A 25,590-nucleotide genomic window follows, 5' to 3' on the forward strand; every position below is an offset into this window, starting at 1 on the left:
AGAGAGCTACAAAAACTTCATGGGTCACATATTGGGTCTTGTCGTACCATTAGGTTTTATGTTAAAATATGTTGTCGTACATGTCATAAATCATGGATCCTGATGCCAACCTCAACAATAACCTAGGCACGGCCAAAACAACATTGTGTAGTACAATCAATGTCACCCCCAGCAGCCCCCAGGCCCCAGCCCGCTTCCTAAATGCCACACATTATTATTCATGGTAGAAGATGAAAGTCATGTCAAGATCATGACTACAAACTCTAAAGTCCAATGGTAGATAGGAAAGTAGGAATATGTTATTTGACCATTATTTGCGTTAAACATGAGTTTTAGATTTACGTACTTAAGGAAATTTATTGCAACATACGTGATGTTTAAGGCATGCACTTGTTTTTTCTACCAATAGTGACTCAATGAGCTACTAGTTTGAATCAAAATTCTCCTGTGGGCCCAATGGTAACCTTGTAACGGTCCAAATATTTTGGGCCTTACAGCCGCCAGGTGGGCCCACAATTCAACATTTAAGTTCGTTTATTTAAAAAATAAAAAGCCAATTTATCCTAATCTCCTTGATAGGCTTGATTAGTGTACTGAACATACTCAAAGAACGTCTATGTCAATAAGGGTGGTTATTTAACCCTCTAAACCATTCCTATAATGTTATAAACATGAAAATATATGTATATAATTATAAATTATAAGGTCTAATTTTTTTTTTTTAAAAAAAAAAAAAAAAGAAACACCATAAGTATGAAATACATACACTATGCATATAATCACACGGAATAATTAAAAGTAGTAACTTGGTGTAACGCTCAACCTACACACGCTAAAGGACTACACACTAGCTCGGACTACTCAAACTGACTTCCCATTAACCTTGGAAAATTTGCAATAACCCCTTGATGGTATTTGAAATTTAGAGGGGACCTATTATCGATCAAGCTAATTTCCACCAGTTTTCCATTAAATGATAACGTATATATGTTGAGTATATTATCATATGTGATCTTGTATATTTTCTAAACATGCGTGATTATGTTGAGTATATTATCATATGTGATCTTGTATATTTTCTAACCATGCGTGATTATTTTTTTTTATTTTTTGTATTTGTTAATATGAAACCAAATATATTAATGGTTAATAATTAATGTACATTTGAGAGTGAAAATCAAAAGAGATATATATGGAGTGTATTAGTGACTTAGTGTACAAACATACACAGAGTAACTGTTTATTTTTTTGGGTGAAATATACAGGAGGCATAAAATGTACAAATTAGGTACAACATAGAGTATTTGAGATAATTTTGGTGACAATATTTGTGAATGATGGTAATTTATTAAGAATTAGGATAACATAAAATTCATTTATATACCATTATCCTTTACAATCTATCAGAAAAGATTGATGTATGGTGTTCAGAATATAAAAACAATAATATTCACACGGAATTATATTATTCTATGATGTGCCTAATTTCTTAATGAAATGTACGTTTATTATTGATAAGGTAAAATGTCACAGTTCACAAGATATATGATTCGCACTATAATATTATGTAAGCTTTATTATTACTTTTTATTTTGGCCTCTGGATAAGGATTGATTCTGATCTAAGCATGCTAACATTAGGTTTCTACCAATTTAGTAAGAGAATCTTTATATTTTCTACATACTTTACTTACCATGCATATTTTAGTATTTCTCCATCCCACTAGAATTGCTTCATATTATTTTATACGTTTAGTTTAATTACTTTGTCTCGTAGCATAAATTTTTTAATGATTACTATGTTACTTTCACATATGCGATTTCTTGTCTCACCGAGTTTTTCGAGAGTTTTCATCAACTTTATTAGACCAAAATTTGAAACTGTAACCAAATTTTTCATTATTGTTCGAATGAGTCACTATAACAATATAAATTACAATAAGGGTCGAGATTTGAACCTGTATTTTGTTAACTATTGTACACAACCCTTCTTCATTCTTAAACACGCACGCACTAGCTAGGTAAATACCCTATTACGAGAAGTTATTAATGTTCTATGTGTAAATGTGTTTCAAGTACAAATGCACATGCAACTAGACTGTATAGTAATATAGTATAGATTTATAGAAGCACTCTTTATATGATGATATTGATAGTAGTTCGAGATGCATTTTTAGAGTTTTAAGCTACTCGTACTTACCAAGGTTGTTAGATAACTTCTTTTTTCGTTAAACATCAAGTTAACTTAATACACAAAACATTCTTTTGTTTGTTTTCTTCTTCGAATTAGCAATTAGTTATTTCGATGAGTTACTTTATTTTCCTATGCCTGATTTAGCAATGTAGTACACTAGTACGGAGTACTTTGCTAAAGTTTTATTATTATTTCATTATATATATAGTGGCACCAAACTATATATTAATATATTGGTTTATTACAAATATATTGGTTGGTCCAACATTAATTATTGTTATCGTCATATAGCACCGCGGATATGATGATGTTACTCCACGATCATATAATATAATGCAAAAACACGATCAATATGGCTTAGTTAGGTTTATTTCTTTGATTTTGGCTATATATGTTCGATTGTTCATCATATCAAACTTTGATCATATTTGACATACTGTGCACTAATTCTTAAGATAATAAAATTATTAAAAATAATACTTATTAGATTCATATTATGTACTTTTAATTTTCAAATATAATTTTTTTTTAATTACAAAATTAAAGATGTTCAATGATAATTAAATACAAATAAAATACTCCGTCCTTTTTCATAGAGTTTAACACGTTGCACTGTATGTGGCTTAGCTAATGTCATACAGTGTTAATTAATCGTCACTGTGTATACTAATATATTATAAATAAAATAGCATACACATGCAATGTATTTAGAAACAATGGGAAAAACAATATGTTATGGTAATGCCATAAATCTTCTACTCTTTAAGGAAATGCGTAGGGATTATTTAGCTGCCAATTTTGATTTTATTACAAATATCACTTTCCACCAGCATATATAGTACTTCATAGTTCATATGCTTTATCTCCACCAAAAAAAAAAAAAAAAAAAAGTTCATATGCTTTATAATTGTTTTTGAGTGTTGCACTGTCTTAATTATTTTTTTTATTTTTATTTTTAAAGTGTTCACTACAAAAATAAAAGCTTTTTAGCAACTAAGTTTGGCAACATATTTTTAAAATTTTGCTAAATAGCAACGAATCTAAATTTTTTCATTGCCTAATAAAAAACGACATTTTATGCTTTAGATTTTAATAAACAATGGCTACATATTTTTGATTTGTTGCTTTTTAAAACAAATTGTCTTACTAGTTGTTACTAGACGGCATCATATTTTTCTCTTGTTGCCAAATAGTAACAAACTATGACAACAAATATTTTAGTTGTATTGATTTAGAAACAAACAAATACAATGAATTTTTGAATTGTTTCCATTAGAAACAAGTCTTCTAAATTATTGTTGCTAATTGATAACGCATTATTTTGTTTGTTGTCATTGGAAACGAGTTGTGTTACATATTGTTGTTAATTTATATGTAAGCCACTTTTTGTTGTAATGTATAAAATTATTTGTTGCTAAAATGACATCAAATAGAGACGGATTTCAATTTTGTCTCTAATTTAGAGACGAATTTTTGATTTTGTCCCAAATTTGGAGACAAATTTTTCAATTTCGTCTCTAATATTTTGTTCACTTATTATAAATTATATGCATAGAAGTAAACAAATAGTACTTGGTATAGTTGGTAAGAGATTCACCATCTGACTTTGAGGTCGCAAGTTCGACTTCTACCAAATGCGATTCTTGAGACTGGGGATTCAAAGAGTCTTACATGCAAAGTCGAGCCGAGTTGACCTAACTTGAGTGAGGTTTCAGATTGGTAAAGGCCGAGATCGGGTTGAACCGAATTGCTAATAGGGATGGGTTTTTGTCTCGTAGTGTTGATAGCAACAAATATTAATGATTTGTAGCTATTTTTATGAACCAACTTTAATAATTTGTTGCTATTTTTAGGAACCAACATTAATAATTTGTTGCTATTTTAGGATCTAACATTAATAATTTGTTGCTAATATTAGCAACAATCAATGGTAATCTAATGCCAAAGTTGGCAACGAATGCACCAAAAACAGCAACAATCATGGAAACTATATTTAAATTGATGCTATATTGCAACAAAATTGCTTTGCAACTGGTTTCCAAAATCCCATGGCAACAAAGCCTTTTAGCAACAACAAATTTTTATTTCCAACCCGTTGCTAAAAAGAGTTGGGAACGGATTTTTGGTGAATAGCAACAAATTTTAGTTGATGCTATATTGATTTTTTTTGTAGTGGTTATACTTTACCTTCTCTATTCTTTCTAGTTGATACATTTGTGATTTATAATTTTAATAAGCATAGTTATGTGACACCTTGTTTGAATTGCCTTATGTGGTAAAATATATTTTTATAGTATAACTTCTTTAAATATCTGCATGTATGTTATTAAAGTTATTAATAGTTAAACTTATGCGTTGCTATACGTGATAAAAATTGTGTCAATTTAAAAAGAATGGAGGAGATATAGTACTACAGATTAGTAACTAAATTGTGTGCCAGTTAAATAAAAAAAATAAAAACTAAAACAAATATAAAGAAGATTTTAGATAGTGGCAAACTTGTGTTTTATAGTGGTGTTGAACTTTCCTATGCTTTCATTTTGGTAGTAAATTTTTTTTTCAAAAAGTGTTTTTTTTTAAAAAAAAAAAATTACTACCAAAATGAAAGCATAGGAAAGTGTAACACCAAAAAAAAATTTACTACCAAAATGAAAGCATAGGAAAGTTCAACACCACTATAAAACACAAGTTTGCCACTATCTTAAATCTTCTTTATATTTGTTTTAGTTTTTATTTATTTTTTATTTATTTTTTTTTTTTTAATGTTGCTACACATATTAATTGATGATTTCAAATGTATGTGGCCTACACAAAAACATAGAAAGTGACAGACAAAAATCCTGCTTTACTTAACAACCAACCATACAGAAAATACCACTAAAGCAGACCGCAGAAAGTGACAACCATAAACAAAAATTCCCCTGTACTTGCATTGTACAATTTCAATTGAAAAAGACATTACTATTTAATTTGTTTATCTTTTTACATCAAATCTTTCATTCTTTTCCCCTATAAATATGTAACTTTGACATTTATTAACTCTCATAAATCATCCCACTACTCATTTGCTATTAGCATAAAACATATGCAAATGCAAAGCATAACATTTTACCACAAAAATCATGGGGTTTACTACTAGTGATCATGTTATTAGTCACAATGATAAAATTAGCCTTGTATCGCGAGTATGGTGTTGGCTCCATCACTTGCCAAAGAGGTTAGTCGCGAAGGTTGTTGGCATCGCGACAATGATGAGAAACTTAGCTAGGGATGATCCAAGAAGGGTTATTCATTCATTCAAAGTTGGACTAGCTATAACTTTGGTGTCTTTGTTTTACTATTTTCAACCTCTTTATAATAGCTTTGGCGTTTCTGCCATGTGGGCTGTTATGACCGTAGTTGTTGTCTTTGAATTTACTGTTGGTAAGTATATACTAATTTGGCCCGTTTAAATAAAATGTTAGGTAAATGCATTTTTTTACTAATTAAATTAACTTATCGGTTAATTTTTTTCAGGCGCAACATTAGGAAAAGGATTAAATAGGGCTCTAGCAACTTTACTAGCAGGTGCTCTAGGAGTTGGGGCGCATCACTTGGCTAGTCTTTGTGGCAAGATTGGTGAACCTGTCCTTATTGGATTATTTGTCTACATATTTGGTACATACGAGTAATAAAAACATTACATTAAACAAAATTTGTTCAGCCATAAAATATATAGCTTATTAAGATGTATACATGATGCTAACTATATGAAATTATTTGGTTGACAAAAATACAGCCGCAGCATCAACATTCATGCGATTTTTCCCAAAAATCAAGGCGCGATATGATTATGGATTCTTGATATTCATATTGACATTCAGCTTCGTATCCATATCAGGGTATAGAGCAGATGAAATCGTAGAATTGGCACACAAAAGATTGTCAACTATCGCGATAGGTGGATCCGTTAGCCTACTTATAAACTCACTCATTTTTCCTGTTTGGGCCGGTGAAGAATTACATAACTCAGTTGCTTCTAATATGGAAAAATTAGGGCTTTTCTTAGAAGGTACACATATAATTAAATTAGCCATCTTTACTATAAAAAATTAAAGTGCATGCATACATAACGTAAGTATGTAACATCATGTTGTATAATTAAGTAACGTAACTAATTTAAATACTATTTTTGCAGGATTTGGAGCTATATACTTGAAATCATCTGAAGGTGAAGTTAAATCTAAGGATGGAAATAAGTCATCTTTTCAAGGCTACAAAAGTGTTCTAAATTCCAAAAGTGTGGAAGACACCATGGTAAGTTTTTATGCCTTTCTTTTCATCGTTTCGATCTCCTAGAGAATGATTCCTAGCTAGAATTCATCGAAATGACATGTATTTTTTTTTATTTTTTTTTTTCGAATTTTAGGCAAATTTTGCGAGGTGGGAGCCAGGACACGGGCACTTTAGATACCATCATCCATGGAATCAATACCTTAAACTAGGAGGCCTTGTTAGGCAATGCGCCTACAGAATTGATGCTCTTAATGCTTATTTTGATCCTCAAACACAGGTATATGGTCAAAAAAACATACAATCTATTTAATATCAATAATTTTATAAACCTTACATTTAAATAGTTTTACTAAATGATAAGAGAGTTTGTTCTTATCAACTTATTTTTACTCAATTTAACTAAATATCTCGTTTATTTTACTAAATTAATGAAATCTTTTTTTTTTGTACGTACAAATACAACTAGTTGTAAGTTGTAACAATATTTAACTTTTGTTGTGTGATTTTGTTACAGAAACCACAAAAGTTCCCAGAAGAAATAAGAGAAGCATGCACCAAAATAAGTTTGGAATCAAGCAAAACCCTAAAAAAGTTAGGATCATGCATAAGAAAAATGGCATATCCTTCTACTTCAATTAATGCACACATTGTTAGCTCAAAAGCAGCCGTGAAAAGCCTCAAGACGTTCCTCAAATCCGGCTCATCATATAATCAACACGCCGAGTTGTTACAAATCATACCAATCGCGACATTAGCCTCTCTACTTATCGACATTGTTGATTGCACGGAGAAAATTGCTGAGTCTACGTATGATCTTGCAATACTCGCACATTTTAAAAAGGCCAAGATTAAGGAGAAAAATGTTGTAGAAAAATCAAAACCCGAAAATGTTACAAAACATGATGAAGCTGTTAATAATCATGTTTCTAATGCTGTTGATTGTCCTCAAGTTGTGATTACAATTGCTGAATTAACATTAATAACTTCGAATTCATCAACTCAAGGAAACTTTGGGGAGGCGAATTCGGATGGCCAGCATACTCTAGATGATTAGTACGTAACTACGTACTTACAAGGAGTAGAATATATATATGTATAGGGAATTAGAGATGATTAGTACTTAATTATACGGAGTAGAATATAACAAATTTGTTCATTTCCTTAATGAGACAATATTCAACTAATTGAGATCATTATATAATATATGATCCATGTTAGTTGAATTTTTTAATTTAATGAATTAGAATAAGTAGCCAATGAGGCCTTAATCTAAAGGTTAAGACCGAGGTTCGATCCTGATATATTAGATATGAGATTTCAATTTTTCCCCGGTTATATATATGTACATAGGTAGATGTTGTCACGTTGATATGTTAGTCTCTATGCCTTTTTTTGAGCCAATAAATATAAAATATCAGCCTATGTTTTCAATTGAGACAATCAATTTTAATTTTTATCTTGTTGTACTTGTACGTGCCTTAAAAGTGTACAAAGAAGGTGATAATTAAGTTCTATTCTCTTATATCACATCTTTCTTCAAAGCTGATACGCAAGCCCTTAGCTTATCGATCAGATAGCTTTAAGATTAATATACATGCATATGTAAGATGTAATTTCTTGCCCTCTTCAAATAATTAATAAATTTTTTGTTGTATCATAAACAGTCTTATCTTATTGTAAAAAGTGTACAAATTAATAACCACATTCGTCAAAGGTAAAAAGGAAAGATATCACAAAACATTACCTAAGTTCGAATAATTCTTTTGTATATATAATTCAAAGATGTTGCTTGTATAGTTGTGTACACCTGATAAAAAGTTTCATTAGACTTATTATTGTTGAAAAAAGTTAACCAAGTGGTATAATACATTAGATTTGATATTGATTTCACTACCTTTTGATAAGCCCTCTAACACCGATAAATTTCTAAAAACAAGAATAAAACAGGAAGAACAACATCGAACGAGTTAAACTTACGTGCATATGCGCGATTTAATTGTGATTTACTACTAATATATTGTACATGAAAAGATCACACAAGTCGTCAAGTTGCAAAAAAAAAAACTCCTGATAGAGAAGGCAAAAAGGAGCAAAGTGAAGCAGAAGATGGAACTAGTCAAATTATGGTGTGTGGTGCTGATGCATGCATGTATATGTTGCTGCAATATAGTATTGCTAGCTGTCTTCTTCGACCATGCTATAGAAAATAATCAAATATGTAACGTTTATAGTATTGTTTTTTAGAACTATATTGTAAAGAGAAATAAGAAACATATCTTTCAAAGAAAAGGTGCCATGATGTATAGTAACATAAATTATTAGTTGTACACTGGAATATTGTAAAGCATAAGGGAATATTATGTTTCTAGTGCATTGGTACATAAGATAGATAATTCAAGTGATAAATGAAATTTCGATGAAAGGAGGTTTCTCATCATTATATGTTGCAACTTGATTGTAACTTATACTAAGCTACTAACATACATCATATCAAATTAGATTAATTACTACATGTCTATTATATATATCGATCTGTAAATTGGATTGGGTTGTCAGACATTTCCGTTTTAAGATTAATGAATTATATGTAACACTTTACATCATCAATTAGCTTTATAAGAACAAACACATAGGATATCTAGATTACACTTGTAAGTAATCTTAATAAATCTCGTCTTGTCTTTATGGTTGACATAATTGGCTAAGTCTAGATTGTTTCATACAAAGTAATTTGTATATTAATCAAGATGATTTAACTAGAAGATTGTTTTGTCTTGATATAAGATGAATAGTGTTGTTGGGTTTAATGGGTTAGTGGCAGTAGTCACTACTGAAACTTGTGAAAATATTCTCTGGCATGATCTTTTGGACTAATAAAATGGCAGAAGTCAATTTTTGATCTGACAACCACTAGGTTGACTCAGATCAAGTTGTTTAGGGGATTGAGTACCTTGCAAATTGTAGTTGATAAGTTGAATTTTCACAAATAGTTGTATATAACAAACTTGTATACTGTACAAGTTTATATAAATTGAATAAAAAAATCGTAACTCCCCACCGTGCACATGTTGCCAACAAAAGTAGAATTAATTATTTAATTATTATAATATGCACTTTTTATCATATTCAGTATATTCAATAATTAAAGTTATGGAATATTAAGTTTGCGCATAATTCACTTGATAATAAGCACTTTGTATGAGTTATGTATGCATTTTCAAATTACAAAATTTATTTTGATTAAACATACTTTATTTTAATTTTGAAAGTTGTAAATGAACCTTTTATTCATATTTTCTTTGATTTTTAAGCTATAATGATTTTTAATTATACAAGCAAAAGTGAAAAGAAGGCCTTCAACACTTCAACCACGGCACATGATTTTTTTTCCCCTCGGTACCTCTCTTCTAGTACACCATACTTATCTAGTTACCTAGCATAACAACATGTTGCAATAATGAAAGAAAAGAGAAAATACTAAATTTTGTGCAAAATTATCCATGAAACTTCAAAATAATATATCTATTTGTACAATTTATATTTTAGAACTAAGGTGATAATTTGGGAAAATTAAAAAAAGAGAAAACAAATTAGGAAATGCAGACAAAACAACTTTTTATGTTTAAACTTGGTGCATTGTGAGTTGTTTTCCACTACAAAATAAAGAAGTAATTTGACTAATTGCAAAAATTAAATAATAAAAAAATAATATTTTGAAGTGGACAAAGCAAAAATTGCACATGCTTATAGAGTAGGTTAGTGAGATCTTAATGCACTTATCAAAGTAAAAGTGAACCTTCGTATCCCACCTCTCAATTTTCAACCGTTAGTCCTTATCAGGAAATCCTTTTAAAATTTGGCTAATTATAGTTTTTTTTTAGCTTATCTTTTTGACTTTTGGAAAAAAAAAAAACAGTAAACTGATGAAATACATGAATTCAACTGGTAAAACAGAGGACAGCAAGCATTACCCACTAACAAAAGCTTTTGGTCTACTTTTGTCCTTGTGTCATCATTATTTTTATAGCTTTGGTTAATTATTAGTCTATGTTACCTAATTATGCTAATGAATGATTTTGAACTTTGTATGCATCATCTTTTGTGTTAGTCTGTTCCCCATAAGAATTGTTTATTTCATGAGATCAATGTTTTAAGGTGTCGTTATAAATTAGTGTGAGACGGTCTCATCTAAGATTTGATTTTTTATTTTTTAATTTTAATCTTTACATATAAAAGCGAGGGATACTTGTTAAACTATTAGATAGGTAGAGATAAGTGTTGTTCTTTTTGGTTAAGCTAGGAGACAATTAAGATATTGTATGGTATATATGGTCTCAAAGACGTCTAAGAAGTTGGATTATTTAGAGTGCTCTTCCCTTTGATCAAAGTTGAACTATCATGTACCTCTACTGAAGGTATAAATTGCTCTTTCCTAGATCAAACAAGCATTTTCCATGTCTTTGACGGATAAAGGTTGTGTGGATTAGACAAAGGTCTCCTCAAAATTGAATTTCTTCCACATTCGGACTAGTTTAGCCATTCATAAGGTAATCCTATACGTCTAATGTTTAAATAGGAAATCAAACGTTCTTTAACTTGTAAATCTAATACTTGTACGAAGTAGTCCGAGTTATATTTAGCCACGGTCTTTATGACTTTGAAACAATACAATAATTTTTATCAGTTCAGATGTCTTTAGTAACAAAACAGATGCAGTAGATCTGGTAAAAGGCACAATAAAATTGAAGTACATTATTTGATTAGAAGAATTGTGCTTGAATAACATATATATAATCCGGGTAAAAGTTTATTTTTCTTATAGGAATTTGTTCACTGAATATCACTTCATCTTTTTGCATCAGCAAAATCTGTGCTTTATAATCTTCACCTCCAAAAAATTCTCCTATTCCTATGATAATTCCCTTAATTTTATCTTAGTCTCTAATATTGACAAGTAGAGCCACAAGGATATGGACAATCGATCAGCTTTGTCTCGTTTCGTTCAAAATACCAATCGCCAACAGCCTCTGCAATGGTCTGCAGGATATACAGAGTACAATTACTAGTTAGTATGTATACTTCAGAAATCCCAAGTGATAACACAAATTATATATGCAAACTAATATACTAAGCAGCAACGTTAGTATATATCTACGCCGTAACAAAAAGGGTGTAGATACTAGGATACGTATAGCATGATCGATGCTGTAGTAAGAGTGAAAAATGACTTACTACTAGGACTCATACATAAGAAAAAACCATGAAGGAAAGAATAATAAAGTACCTTATTTTGCATTCTAGGGGAGTTAGCGGCGAACCAAGTTTCCTGATGCTGAGTTTGGCAATGTGCAAAACATGAATTTATGAACATTCCTCCACTTGTTGAAGATTTATAGAAAGAGTTTGTAGCATTGAGCATGTCTAGTCGAAAATCTGAATAACAGGTGCATCATAACCTTTGTATATATTAAACCTTGTAGTACTATCTAAAAACAGGTTTGAAAATTGGTAATAAGCGACTAGTTTAACCTTGTAGTGTCTGAATTTGACTGTCAGTGCAAGTTGTTAAATTTTTCTTGCAAGAATTCCATACTCCTCCCGGATCAGCCGAAGATGGTACCAAGACGTTATAAAACTGCCAAAGTATATAATCAAAAACCAATAAGAAAATTCTAATACAGTAGATAAGTTCAACAGATTTAAGAAATACACAGAAACTAAGAGATGTAACACTACCTGCCATGTATCATATGCAGTGTTTAAGATGAAAATCGGAGTCTTGATGTAACTCAGGAAATATTGTGGGAAAAAGCACTGATAAAATTCAGATCAGAACCTTATTATAATGTGATCAAAAGCAAGCAAATTATTATGTGAATATTTCAAGCAATTTGCATAATCATACTTGCTTAGGATCGATTTGAGAACTGGTGCAGTTTTGGTTGAGATTTTGTTCTACTCCTTGAAGAGAAACGACATCATGGTACAAAGTTCTAATCATTTCACTCTTGGCTACATCTTTTCTGCAAGCATGACAAAGGTCTGAAATCAGAAAACATAGGGTAGGGTAACAGAAGGCGAAAATTTGAAGGACATAAGAGTTAATAAGATGACACTCACACGTCTAAGAAAAAAACCGGCATCACTGATACATTTGACAGTAGCACTTCCTGGTAGAAACCTGGAGAAGTTGTCACAGTGCAGAAACACTGCTAAACCCCCTGCCGAGCAGCCAGAAAGCAAAGCCTGCAGAGTGCAGATCAGAGTACGCGTAAATGTCATATGCCTAGGCCTTTTGTAAGGTTAAGATTAGAAATTTATCTCAATAATATACCTTCTCTGCATGTGCCAACCCTTGTGGAAGAAGATCAGAAATAATTGCCTGCCAAATTTTTTGCCCTCTAAAGTAAAGCGATGAGTTCTGTCGAATGTTAGCATACACAAATTAGAAAGAACAGAAAATCATTTACTGATATTGTGAGATCAGCCTGGCCTACACAGAAAATTGATCTGAAAAGAGATCAGGCTCAAATATATTTACCCCATTTTGGTACATGGAATTGCCAGCAAAGGAAGCTCCATCACAGTATCTTAGCATAACGCGATTCCAATTGTAGAAGTCTGTTATCGACATTACATGAAGCATATATAGCAACTTGCCATCAATAATGAGTACATAATTATAGTATAAAGTTTCGTGGAACAAATATTAACCAAAAATTTATAACAAACCAAGCAAGCAATAAGTCAAGTATGAAATAAGAACCTGGGTTGAGGGATTGATTGTTGCTTAGGATCCCAGAAAAGACATTCTCAGTCATGTAGCTTGAAGAACCAATTCGAGTAGTAGCCCTCTCCAAGCATGATTTTACATCATTGCACCATCCACCACCCTACCAAAACATAATATCATTTTTTACACCATCATATGTATCGAGTGATCGAAATCCATTGTCAAAGCTAGCTAGCTTCCATTCATCAAAGTCTTTGTTTCGTAAGTACAACTCTTAGTAATCCCAATCTCCGTCTCCAAGTTAAACTACTACCTCTGTTAACTTTTAGTTGCAAGTTTTGGAATATTATATATCTCACAAATAATACACCAAAGTTGCAACTGTAAGTTGACGGAGGTAGTATAAAAGTCTTAAACACTCTTGCCTTTTGTTTTCACTATGATTTTTAATTATTCCCAATAATTAAGATAAGAACAAATTATTACAGCAAATTATGATTTTGTACCATTTTAGTATATTTAAAATTATTCTTAAATACAGCACGTACTACAGCTAATACAAGCAAATCATAAAAAAAAATTAAAAAAAAAAAAAAAAAAAAGAAATCATGGTTTATTACAAATCATGATAATTTATAAGTACCTTTTTAGTACGATCCTAATTCAATTATTTAATATCAACCTCAATATAGAAGCAAATTATTATAATTTTCTATCCAGTAGCAAATCACAATTACTCTCAATCCATTTACAGCAAATCATGATTTTATGAAAAAAAAAATGATTTTACCGAATCAAGGCTATTTTTTTTGTCTATGTTAGGAACATGAAAAAAAAACCTTTGCTTTACCATCATGAACAAAGTACAATCAGTTGTATACTTGTATATAAAAAATTGCTGTAAATTCAAAGATAATAATTATCAACTTATGTAAAGACAAGTAATTAAAATTGGTTCTAATTACTCCTAATGTACTAAAATCTTTAACGCGTAATTAATAAAAAATTAACAAAATTCACTATTTTTAGACTTATATATAGTAGCATTATTATTATGAATTAGTGAATTACCTCAATGTGCAAAAGCCAGTTGCTTGCTCCAGAACCAAATCCTTTGCTGAACTGATATGCAGGTAAACTCCCATCCAAGCAATCTTCACCCACATAATTAAATTTCCCCATTTTAATAAAAAATAAGGTTTAATATAAATAACAAAAATCAATAAAAAAAATAACAAATTTCACCATTTTTAGACTTATAGTAGCTACGTAAATTTAAGTCATTTGTAGGTTAAGACTTACATGCTCCAAGTTCTTTGGCAGTAGTATTTTTCACCAATGTTATGCCAACCAAAGGTGATTGTGCGTAAGCACACCACAGCGCGAATGGCAGCAGAAGCAACACAGCCACACTTAGCCTTAACATCATCATTTTCGTACGTACAAAAACAAATTTCTAGTAGATGGAGGAATTTTATTAGGACGTATAATTTTATTAAATCAAATCAAGATCCGCCCCTAGTAGATGGAGGAATGAATTAGAATGAGCTATATCTCTATATATATATATATGTAGATGAGTAACAACATAAATGTCCTAATATATATGGAAAGATACGAGGGAAATGCTACCGTGCGTCTAATTCCTAATATAAGTTTGTAGCATAAGGTATGGGTTGACGTATGAGCTGAGTATGATTAGTGGGTTGACTCAATTAAATTACAAGTCAAATGCAGTAACGTTTGGACCAGAGTAATCATATCATTTCTTCCATTCAAGTATGAGTTGAATGATTACTAGACTAAAACATAATTTGAGCATTTAGATTCTTGAATGACATATGAGATACGACGCTCTCACATTAAAAAAATTCCCGCTCTTTTAGATGTACACGAAATCAATTACTGGTTCATTAGTAAATCATGCCATTGTAGGGTTTGAGAAGTGCAACATCTATGGTGCATGTTAAGCTATTTTCTTTGCTCATTTAGATTTACTCGTACTACATTACTCTGAAAGGCAAAGTATACGAAGTAATTATCATCAACTGCCGGGGAGGGGGGGGGTGCACGATGATCACGCTCAACGTGTGAAAAACACGTAATGACATCTCCGTCAATGTCCTCCCCACAGCCCCTTTTATCAGAAACATCTAAGGTTACATGCAATGCCACTTTCAAGCTGTACCCTGAGAAGGAGATGGAAATATACACCTCATTTGCGGTCACAAAAACGTAGATAGCTCAAACGAAAACCACAAGCTCTGAAAATTTCAGTTAAATTTAGCACAGAACAATGACAATTTTCAGAAACTAAAGGTAGAATAAAATAGGAGCTTCCTGCGCTTCAAAACACAAAAACTGGTAAAAAAAAAAGCTTACGAAAGTTAGAAGCTTACAACTAATCAGTTCAGTTAGTTTAATTGAAACCAGAACTTCTACCAAGAAATAAAAGAATAATGATAAGACGGAAACAATTTAGACTATTTAGTTTTAGAACCTTGGGGCAAAATTTTTCAGATGATCAAAACAAATTAACGAACTCCGCGATTAAGGCTGACCATACGGGCTGAAGAATCAGTGTGTTGTCCTCGCATGGATGCACGCCCATAAGAGCCTGCCCCTCTTGCATGACCACCATGATCTTTTGAATATCCACCTGCAGAAAACTGTCCTGGATTCATCGTCTTTCCTCCATATCCTGAACGCCCACCAGGTCTTCCTTGCTGGTACGAGTTGTCATGCCACCTACCACCACCAGAAGAGGCAACTGCAGAATAATCTGGTCCATCTCTTCTCCTGGGAGGCAAACCATCCAAAGTACCACCACCCAGCTTGGCCTCCATAGCTCGCTCATTATTTTCTGCGAAGTAATTTAGCTTCTCAGTCAGTTGGAAAGCAAGAGCCTGCAATCTAGTGTGCTCAACCTCATGGAAGATGATGCACCGCGTAGGCTGGTCCCATGAAGCACGCAACTCCTCATTAACCATCATCTTGCTCACAACGCTGTGTATCTGAGGCTCTGACAGTTCAAACATCTTAGACAGCTGGTCAAGGCTCAGAGAACTGTAAGAAACAGCATGAGTAAATAGGTAAGTCTTTAGGGCTGCTTCTTTGATCTTGGATTTCAGCATCTCAAAGACACTCTCTTTGTTTTTCAGGAGCTTCCACACATCCAGAGATGTGATGACATCAAAGGCCTTTTGAAAGTCTCCTTGAGTGAGGCCTCTAGTAGCAGCCATAGCATGATCCCGGACATTTTCAGGTGGGCCCCGCAATGTTTGTCTCTCACTAGCATCGAGCAATCTCCGGAAAGTCTTGCTTATAATCCTGCGCTGTGACTCAAAGGTGTTGGCAGCCATGTAAGGGACCTCCAACAGCATGGCACAAGTCAAATGAACTGCCTCCAAGAGTTCCAAATTGATGTGCATGTGGTATGGCATCTGCTGTCTTTTTTCTCTCATCTCCTGGTAATATTGAAAAATCACGAGTGAGCTTTAAAAAACAATAAAAGAAGGCAAGCATTAACGTGATATTGCATTCTTGAAAACATAAAAAAAGTTTTTAGTATAAAGTTAATTTAAAACACTAAATTTATGGGATGTCTCTTTGTTGCTTAAAGCATAGCTAATTCCCCCTCATATGCAGATCCCCACTACAGCACTTGGCCACAGCCTGGTGTAGATTTACATCCATTTTTTCTATCAAATTGACAGTTCTGCACACTACATTGGAAGTAAGATATCCACAACTCTTAAATTTGACTCTTTTGCAAACAATGTTTTCTTTACAGATGACATAAACTCAAAGTGCATTCTAAAAATTTCATGAATAAAATCATCATAGAAGGGCCTTGATTATTACAGTAACAGGACACTAAAATTGGCTACTAAAAATCAATACCTACTTTCAACGCAACAAGAATGAATATACCAAATCACATAAGAGGGAAATCTAGGAATTAAATTGATCAGTAAACGCAGAGAATATTCTAATGACGTAGTCCTATTAAATTCTTCCTAAAATTCATCAGAAAAGAAGCCACTGCAAATCTGCAACTATCATGATCTGACTAGTGACAACTATACCCTGCAAAATTTGCTTAAAATTCCAACCAGAAGACCAGAACAACCACTGTATACAATAGCATTACAGATAACAGTCTCAAATATGAGCAGTCATACCTGTTCAGGGGTTTTCTCATGGTAACGGCTTTGAGAGAAACCTTGTGCAAGCAATTCTCTCACTCTACCAGTGGAATATATTTCAGAAAGGCAACCATGTCCTTCTGCAATCAGACCACTCCTAAAAGCACATAGACCGAGCTGAGCCATAGCTCTATTGAACAATATCTGGGTTGAAATATCCATGTGTTGAATTGTGTCTTGCAAATGACTCATAAGCAACAAATCACGAGCAACTGAAAATTCATCCATAAGAGCATGGTGGTATATATTGCAAAGCATTGCACGGGCCTTTGTTCGCTCATCTCCAAATTGATAAATGAGAGAAACTAAGCTATCCATCAAGGCCCTACTGCGCTCTGGAAATGTAGATTTCCGTGGCACAAGCTCAGGAGTAACTACAAACAAAGGGGGGCCCCTACCTAGATCAGCCCCCTTGGATTCCTCACCTACTGCTTCATCATTTTCTTCTTCTGATTGTTCAGCCAATTTCCTCATTGCCTCATAAACTTCTTGAGGCTTATAGTACACAAACTCAGCACGTCTCAGGGCTACTTTCGCAGCTGCCTTCAGATTACCACTTTTCTCCAAGTACTCTTGGACGTTTTGTGCCAGGACCAAAAATAAAGGCTCATCTCTGAGTCTTTCAACAAATTCACGTGTATAAGGATCTATAACTTGCAAGCTCTTGAAGAACTCAATATCTATTCTCTCAAGGAAGGCTACCAAGTTTCCCCATACTCGGATGGTACCCTTATGGTCTGGACCCTTCTGGGTTTCGTTTTCTTCAGGTTCTACTGAATCATCCACCAATATGTTAGGATACTGAGTGAGAATATCAAGTATAACAAACATATTCTGCACGCATTTCTTCCACACATTTATTGGCAAATGACCACTGAGACTAGGATTAATATCAAATTGGGCAGAAACAACACTGAAAAGGATCTCCAGCTTCTGAGCTGGTGTCTTTGCAACCCTAGTCAAGAAGGTGAGCCGCTCAACTAGCTCAATTTTCACAGTTCCCTTCCTACCACGTCCAGCAACAATTTCTTTGACTTTCTTGTTCACTGTATCCCACGTGATCTCATTTGGATTTTTCAGTAACTTGGAATCTATAAGCTTATTGTTCTTCCCTGGCTTCTGCCAATCGCCATCCTCATCCTCAACATCATCCTCCCTGGTGTCATCCTCCTTATCAGTCTCTTCAGTTTCTGACTCAGGTTCGTCAGAAAATTCTGATACATCGTCCGCCTCATCCTCTTCATCCCTTTCATCTTCAGACTCAGGATTTTCCCTGAATTTGTTAATCAGATCTTCATATTGCTTGTTGTTCTTCTTCAGATTCTGCTTCATTTTATTTAATGCTTTTGCATTGCTGGTGCTCATCTTTTTCTTAGCCTCCTTATTTGACAAAGTTTCATTCAGAAAATCCTCCAACAGTACAAGGGCCTTTATATAGACGTTGGGAACAATACCCGTCTCCACAACACGCATAACTTTTTCGAGTTGTTTATTAATCTTATCAAAGCTCTCTTGTAGGCTCACCCAGTCATTGATCTTAATGGCATTCTTCATCTGCTCAACAGTAGCAGACATCTCCTGGAAGCGCTTATCCTTAGTAGAAACAACTACTCGCTTATGGTCATCTGAATCCTCACTGTCATTATTATTATCAACATAATACTTACTTCCACCAGTTTCATCTGCATCAACCTCCTCTTCCTCATCATAATTACTCTCCTCCTCATCCTCAGTATCACTGTTACCCTACAGAAAGGGAAAAAGAAACAATTTTTCACTGGATGGAGAGCAAATTGAATAAAGATCGAGTAAGATTGGTTAAATAATGGCATACCTGATCCCAAAACCGCGAACTCATATTTCTTCCTTGTAAATATTTCAACAACTTCTAGTTTAATCAATCTGCAAAGCAAGGTATAGAAACTCATATCTTTAGCAGTCAAATAAACAACTATGAGCAGAAATTCTTCAAAATCAAGTAACAAAGGAACACCAGATGATGCAAATTACAGAAAATCAGATATCACTAGCAACAATTCAATTCACGACATTAAAATAAAAAAATAAATAAAAAGATCCTCACAGTCACAGTCATTAAAAACAGACAGAACAAATTAGCTGGAAAACTAAACACAATGCTGATTCCATCTTCACATTACTAAGAGGATGCATTCACCAATAACATGTAATCATTAAAAGGAAAGAAACAAGCTAAAGGGATGCATTGTCCTGTTACTATTCCCCAGACAATGTTCAAAAGAGGATGATAAGTAAAGCAAATATCATAAAATAACATCTCCCAACTCATGTCGGATTTGCAAACCCTAACCTTTCAAACACAAAACAAACTCCTAAACCCCACAAATACTTCTCATGAATTAACTAGCCTCCATCTGCTTTCCCCCTCTACTTGGCTCGGTACACCGATATCATAAATTTATAATCTGCTTTTCCCCTCTACTCGAACTGGGTACACCAATATCATAATTGAAAGGTGAATAAGTTATTACAATAAGAAAGATAAAACAAACTTTTATAATGCGAAATAGTTTTGGGTATCAAACACAAATTCTTCAATCCAAACCCTCCCAAATTCCGCAAAATCACTCACTAAATTAACTACAATCAACGTTTAACTATGGTATGAGGGTAAATTGCATCAATTCTACAGAATAACAGCAAATTTTCTCAATTATAATCCCACAAAAGCGTACATATATCAATTTCAGAACAAATAGGCAAATAAAAATCTTTGTAAAGCAATTCAGAATCCAGCGTAAGAATCTGGGTAAAGGGATTATTGGGAATTTAACCTAATTAAAGCGTAAATCCCAAGCTGATTGAATTAATTCGAAAAAAATGCATAAGAAAGATCAAAACTTTAGAATAGAACATACGTTCAAAAGAATTAATAAACAGGAATTTCTAATTAGAGCAGAAACAAATAACAAAAACAAGATTTGAAACCCAGGAAATTAAAATTAGAAGAAAAATACTCCGTACCTTAGAATTGAAGAGTGATTGCTGAAGCAGAGAGATAAAGTTTCGGAATTGGGATTTATGGAGACTATTGGAATTTGGAAAACTCCCCAAAACTAACGGGCTTAAGGGCCTAAAAGCTGTGTTTGATTACTCTGTATATCAAAATTTAACCTTATAGTCCAATTCCTTTTAGAATTAACTTAACAGGTAAATATTTAATAATGTACGGAGTATATGATAATATTTGTACTTTATTATCTTATAAAAAGAACTATGGTCAAAGTTAATAGAAACAACTGTGGTCAAATTTAATACTTGAAATATTATTGGTGTAGAAACAATGAAAATAGGCTATATATGTCAATTATCTTGGTGTAAAGAGAGTATACAATAATTGGCTGGCAATCCCTGACTTGACCCAATGATCCAACCGAACCCTACCAAAAGCTATTGAGAAAAACCTGAACGCAGTCTAAACCAAATCTAATCTAATATATATAATATATATAAATAAAGTAGGCATTTTTCGGGAGCATTCGATGCGCCACATAAGAAAAGGTATTATTTTGACCAATGAAATTTTAGATTAATAATTTATTTTAGAATTAAAAAATTCACTCGCCACCTAACCTAAGAAAAAGTGACGAATAAGGTTTAAGAATTTTGCCATCTACGTAAAAATAACGAATAATGAACAATTAAAATTTAAATTATTTAAAAAACTAATAATTATCTTTTTTACATATATGAATGTAAATCTTTGATCGTAAATATCTTTAATCTCTCCCTATCAAATATTATAAAAATTAGATATTAATAATGTACTCATCGAAACGAATAAAACTAAATCTCATATCACTATGTTTTTCTTATATATAGAGAGAAATTTAATTAGAAGATTCCCCTAATTTTTTATAGAGAGAAATTTAATTAGAAGATTCCCCTAATTTTTTTAATAGTTAAAATATTTTAGATGAGACTAACATTTTAAAAGAGTACGATTATATAAAAAAACGCATTTGCAAAGAACTTATTTTAACCAATAAATAAAATGATTTGTCATTTATTTTTTATTAAAAAAATTAAATTGTCACCTAAGCAAAATTAAAGAATAAGATTTGGAATTATAAATTCAAGCGCCACGTAAAATAAATAAACCTACAAAAGATAACTTTAGTGTTAATTTTTTTTTTTTTAAAATTATCTTATGATATTAGGAATTTTATCCAAATACCTAATGAATGATCTTTATAAAAAAAAATCTTAAATTAATAAAAATATTTACTAGAACCATGCATCGAATGGGCTTATATCCAGTCTGGATAATTGGAATATAACCCGATAGTTTTAAAGCACAACTGAAATCGACCCGTGATTTACCCGAACCCAACATGTCTGTAAAACGGCAACGTATGGTGTATTTTTTTTTAATACAGGTACTCCGTACTATATAAGCTAAAGTGAATTAATAATGAGTAGGTTTCAAAAAAAAAAAATAATAATAATAATAATAATAATAATAATAATAATAATGAGTATTGCCCAACTATTAAATATCCTCTTATGAACTGAAATAAACAATAAGGTACCAAACATTGCATGATTACTGGATTAGGGACTAGGGAGCATAGGGACTAGTTGGGGATTTGTCTCAAGGGAAGAATTGCCGATTAGAACAAAAAATATATTTAGTTCGTTGATGAACAAAGAGTCAAATTATAAAATTGATAAAAGGAATTAAAAGTTACATATATATAATTATAAGAATTATAATCTATAGTTCTAGCCTATTCTCCGATCCCATGAGAGGTGAAACAAGAGTTTCAACAAGTGAGCACACGAGGCGGGCACAATGAAGTTTATCTAGTTGAATACATTTGTGTCTCCCATCATTGCTTCGGTAGATAAACCAACCAAAAGACTGCAACATACACATCAAATATTGATAACTCTCCTTATAAATATTAGAAGCAAAACCATCCAACTCCTGTATATCTCTAATTTCAAAACCATCTTGTTTAGGACAAAGCTCAACAATCTTCTTCCATGATCCCCATTCTCCATATCGTTTTAGCTCCCAAACTACTCGATAACACACCCGGCCACTTCCGTCGCCGGACCTATATTCGGCTTCAAAACACAGATTGTCCTTAACACTACTCAAATTATAAGAAACATACTCACATAATATAATGTCTTGGGGAAGTTGTACCTCATCGAAGGTCTCCGTCACCATATCGAACGCTAATATGAACGGCACTCCAAAGGTAATCTCATTCCATTTATATATCAACCAATGTGATACATTATTCAACAACACAATCCCAAGAATGTAATGCGTGTTCAACCGTAGATTTTTAACGATATCAGCAGATAATGAATCTGACATGTATTGAACCCATTTATTAGTCCTTAATGTATATACGCTTACCTGAAATCTAATTCGATCATGTGACGAACACAGATTTAGATTGACTAGTTTGTGATCATCTATTGACGGAAGGTAGGCTAATCCCCATAAACCCGGATTCACATCATATACATAAGGTTCCATCATTATTGATGGTTTCGAAACGAATCGATGCTCCTGCGTGACAGGATTCCAAATTATGACCCCTTTACAACAAACATATAAGCAAACCAACCCGTTACACGAGCCCAATATGCTGAAACCCTCGTCAGCTATTGAGGGAGGAAATTTATAATGTTGAAAGGTGACACCTAACAAATTATCGTGGCGTAAAACTACAATTCCTTTGTTAAAGATTGGTGACCGCCTTGTTTCGATGAGAACCCCGTGATTGTGGTCATTGGTGTTTGTTGTTCGTTGGGCATGTAAATTGATGAATTTGCGGCTTGAGATTGTTGATAGCCATTGTTTCGAAACAGTTTTGAATCGAATTAGCGATTTTGGAGGTAGCCTAGTGAGGATTTCAATCGACAAGAGATCAAAAGGTATAATAGGGTTGGTTGTTAGATTCATCTGCTCCATCTTAAGAGACGCTACTTCTATCTCTTCCCTATTTTTTTTTTTTTTTTTTGTTGAAGTGGTTTTTCTATACTCATCAAACAATGACATGTATGATATATATAATGTATACCTGTTTTGAAACCTAGAATGATAAAAGTATAATATAAAAAATAAATAAAAAAAATAATAAAAAATTGAAAACTTATCAAATCATTAGCCTAATCAATTAGTGAAAACCAAAAAAAAAAAAAAAAAAAAAAAAAAAAAAAAAAACCTCTAATTTTGGCACTAATATTTTTACTTATCTTAGAGAAAATATATTCAGATCAAATCATCGTTTTAGGTGTAGTTTTTTATTGCTAAATATTTTTAATTTTGTAATGAAAAAAATTTATGAATATCACAAAATAATAAAATACACATTATAAAAAATCTAACAAGACCCCATTTGATATAATTTTTTCCGTATAAATTATCATATATTTTTGGTCAAATTTAACATTTAGATCAAAAAAAAAAAACAGATTAGATGAGTTTAGATAAACAAGTCCTAAATGCACCATAATATTACAGAGTATTCATTAATTCTACACAGGCCCATTAAATAAAAGCATAAAGCCCAGGCTAATACTCAACCCCACTTTAATTTTCCTGTAAACTTCACTGAAATTTGAAGACCGTGTTTTTTTTTTTTTTTTTTTTTTCCTCTAATTTCCCGATCTTCAAAAACTTAGAACTGCCACCGGCAGCTCATTCACCGGCGGTGGAGGCGAAGTCTTTGTTGCTCTCAAACTTGAATTGGTATGTTAATTTCAATTTCACAACTGTTTTAATTCAAATTCATATTTATTTTCAACACCATCGATTTTCGTATTATATATTCTCATCTCATTCAATCTCAAGTGAACAATCAATTGTAATATAGATTTTAAGATGTTTCCTAAAGAATTCTTAATTTTGGGAACTGAATAAACTATTGAATAAAATCAATTAATTTCTAATGTAGTGCTTAATCAATTTATGTAATTACATTTTGAGCCATGAAAATCCGGGCAATTTCTATTGTAAAACTGATTTAACAGTCGACTGTGTAGTTAATAGGGTATATCTTTCATCCTGGTAAGAAAGTAATAGCGTTAGCTTATTCAATTGTAACTGTACCTTAAAAAATTCAATTGTAATTGTACCTAAAAAATTAAATTAAGAGTTTTGGATTTTATGGCTGATTTTTATGAAGTGTTTAAAATACTGTTGTTGAGGAGTTTTTAATGATGATGTGAGTTTTTCATGTTGTAGGGATTGTGCACAATGGATCAAAACACTGGGAATGTAGCTTCGAAGAAGATTATGTCACCGTGTGATGTCGAGGCTCTCAAGAAATGCTTAGAGGAAAACAAAGGTGATTATGTAAAGTGCCAAGCACAAATTGAAGCTTTCAAGTCTGCGTGTTCTATCAAAAAACAAGATTCTTCGTCGATTGCAACTAGTAACAATAGTGTCTCCAGATAAACTGAAACATTCTTGCTTTCACATGCTAAACTAATTCTGTATGTGAGAAATTGTACTACTGTTTTCACCTCAAGAATGGGTGCTAAATTTTGTTACTTATGGTCTTTAAGACAAATGTTGGAGGTTGACATTCTGAATCACGTTTCAGGGCAATAAAATTTACAATAGATAGTTCTACTTGTTGCTGTATTGTTCACAGATTTTGATTGGAATTTTAGAATTCTGTATTGCTCTGATCTCATCGATCAGCTGATTTTTTTTAACACGGACTGACAGGAGTATGAAAACCTGGCTCCAATAGTTAGCTCATTCAAGTATCGTGTTCATATAACTTCAAACATGAGAATTTGCTGCAGTGCAGTTGCAAAACTTTGTCAGTTTAAATAAGCAGTCATCAGATATAATTCCATTGTCTGAAAGTGATCCCTGCATATTTGGAGATTGAAAAACAGATTTTCTTTGCAGAAGAGGGGAAAACAATGTTGAAATTACATTAGTATATAACTCCATCTAGGTCAAAAGCAAAAGAAAAATTCTATCCTTTTTTTTTTCCCAACTATTTCATCTGAAATTTCTGAAAAAATAAATATGGTCCAACTTTGTGAATCCACTGAATCATGCACAATGACATTCGATAGCTGCTGGAAAAATAATAGTAGGTTAGTGTCATACTAAGTTACTAACAGAGGAATTGTAACTTATATTTGTAGAGAAAAGAG

The 25,590-nt window shown here is 32.4% G+C and overlaps 4 protein-coding genes across 4 annotated transcripts; 1 reads left to right on the top strand and 3 right to left on the bottom strand.

Moving 5' to 3' along the window:
- Positions 1 to 5,259: 5,259 nt before the first annotated feature.
- Positions 5,260 to 7,885, top strand: LOC110729448 (aluminum-activated malate transporter 2-like). The gene is made up of 6 exons (XM_021909181.1): positions 5,260 to 5,616; positions 5,710 to 5,850; positions 5,972 to 6,244; positions 6,371 to 6,489; positions 6,602 to 6,745; positions 6,983 to 7,885. Exons 1-6 carry the CDS (start codon positions 5,316 to 5,318, stop codon positions 7,520 to 7,522), a joined length of 1,518 nt encoding a protein of 505 aa, XP_021764873.1. The 5' UTR covers positions 5,260 to 5,315; the 3' UTR covers positions 7,523 to 7,885.
- A 3,346-nt stretch (positions 7,886 to 11,231) lies between these two features.
- On the bottom strand, positions 11,232 to 14,630 carry LOC110729449 (pectin acetylesterase 9-like). Its single transcript, XM_021909183.1, has 11 exons — positions 14,504 to 14,630; positions 14,273 to 14,355; positions 13,235 to 13,361; positions 13,010 to 13,089; positions 12,803 to 12,889; positions 12,585 to 12,714; positions 12,374 to 12,486; positions 12,205 to 12,282; positions 11,998 to 12,103; positions 11,753 to 11,901; positions 11,232 to 11,505 (listed from the first exon to the last, which is right to left on the bottom strand). The coding sequence occupies exons 1-11, from the start codon at positions 14,628 to 14,630 to the stop codon at positions 11,410 to 11,412; spliced, it is 1,176 nt and encodes a 391-aa protein (XP_021764875.1). The 3' UTR covers positions 11,232 to 11,409.
- Positions 14,631 to 15,461: 831 nt separating this feature from the next.
- LOC110729636 (eukaryotic translation initiation factor 3 subunit C-like) lies at positions 15,462 to 20,536 on the bottom strand. The gene is made up of 4 exons (XM_021909402.1): positions 20,413 to 20,536; positions 19,244 to 19,311; positions 17,386 to 19,155; positions 15,462 to 16,668 (listed from the first exon to the last, which is right to left on the bottom strand). Exons 2-4 carry the CDS (start codon positions 19,265 to 19,267, stop codon positions 15,736 to 15,738), a joined length of 2,727 nt encoding a protein of 908 aa, XP_021765094.1. The 5' UTR covers positions 19,268 to 19,311; positions 20,413 to 20,536; the 3' UTR covers positions 15,462 to 15,735.
- Positions 20,537 to 22,165: 1,629 nt separating this feature from the next.
- Positions 22,166 to 22,948, bottom strand: LOC110729487. The gene has a single exon (XM_021909219.1). The coding sequence runs from the start codon at positions 22,946 to 22,948 to the stop codon at positions 22,166 to 22,168; it is 783 nt and encodes a 260-aa protein (XP_021764911.1).
- Positions 22,949 to 25,590: the final 2,642 nt, after the last annotated feature.

The sequence above is a fragment of the Chenopodium quinoa genome, unplaced genomic scaffold, assembly GCF_001683475.1.
Source record: "Chenopodium quinoa cultivar QQ74 unplaced genomic scaffold, ASM168347v1, whole genome shotgun sequence".
Taxonomy (NCBI): domain Eukaryota; kingdom Viridiplantae; phylum Streptophyta; class Magnoliopsida; order Caryophyllales; family Amaranthaceae; genus Chenopodium; species Chenopodium quinoa.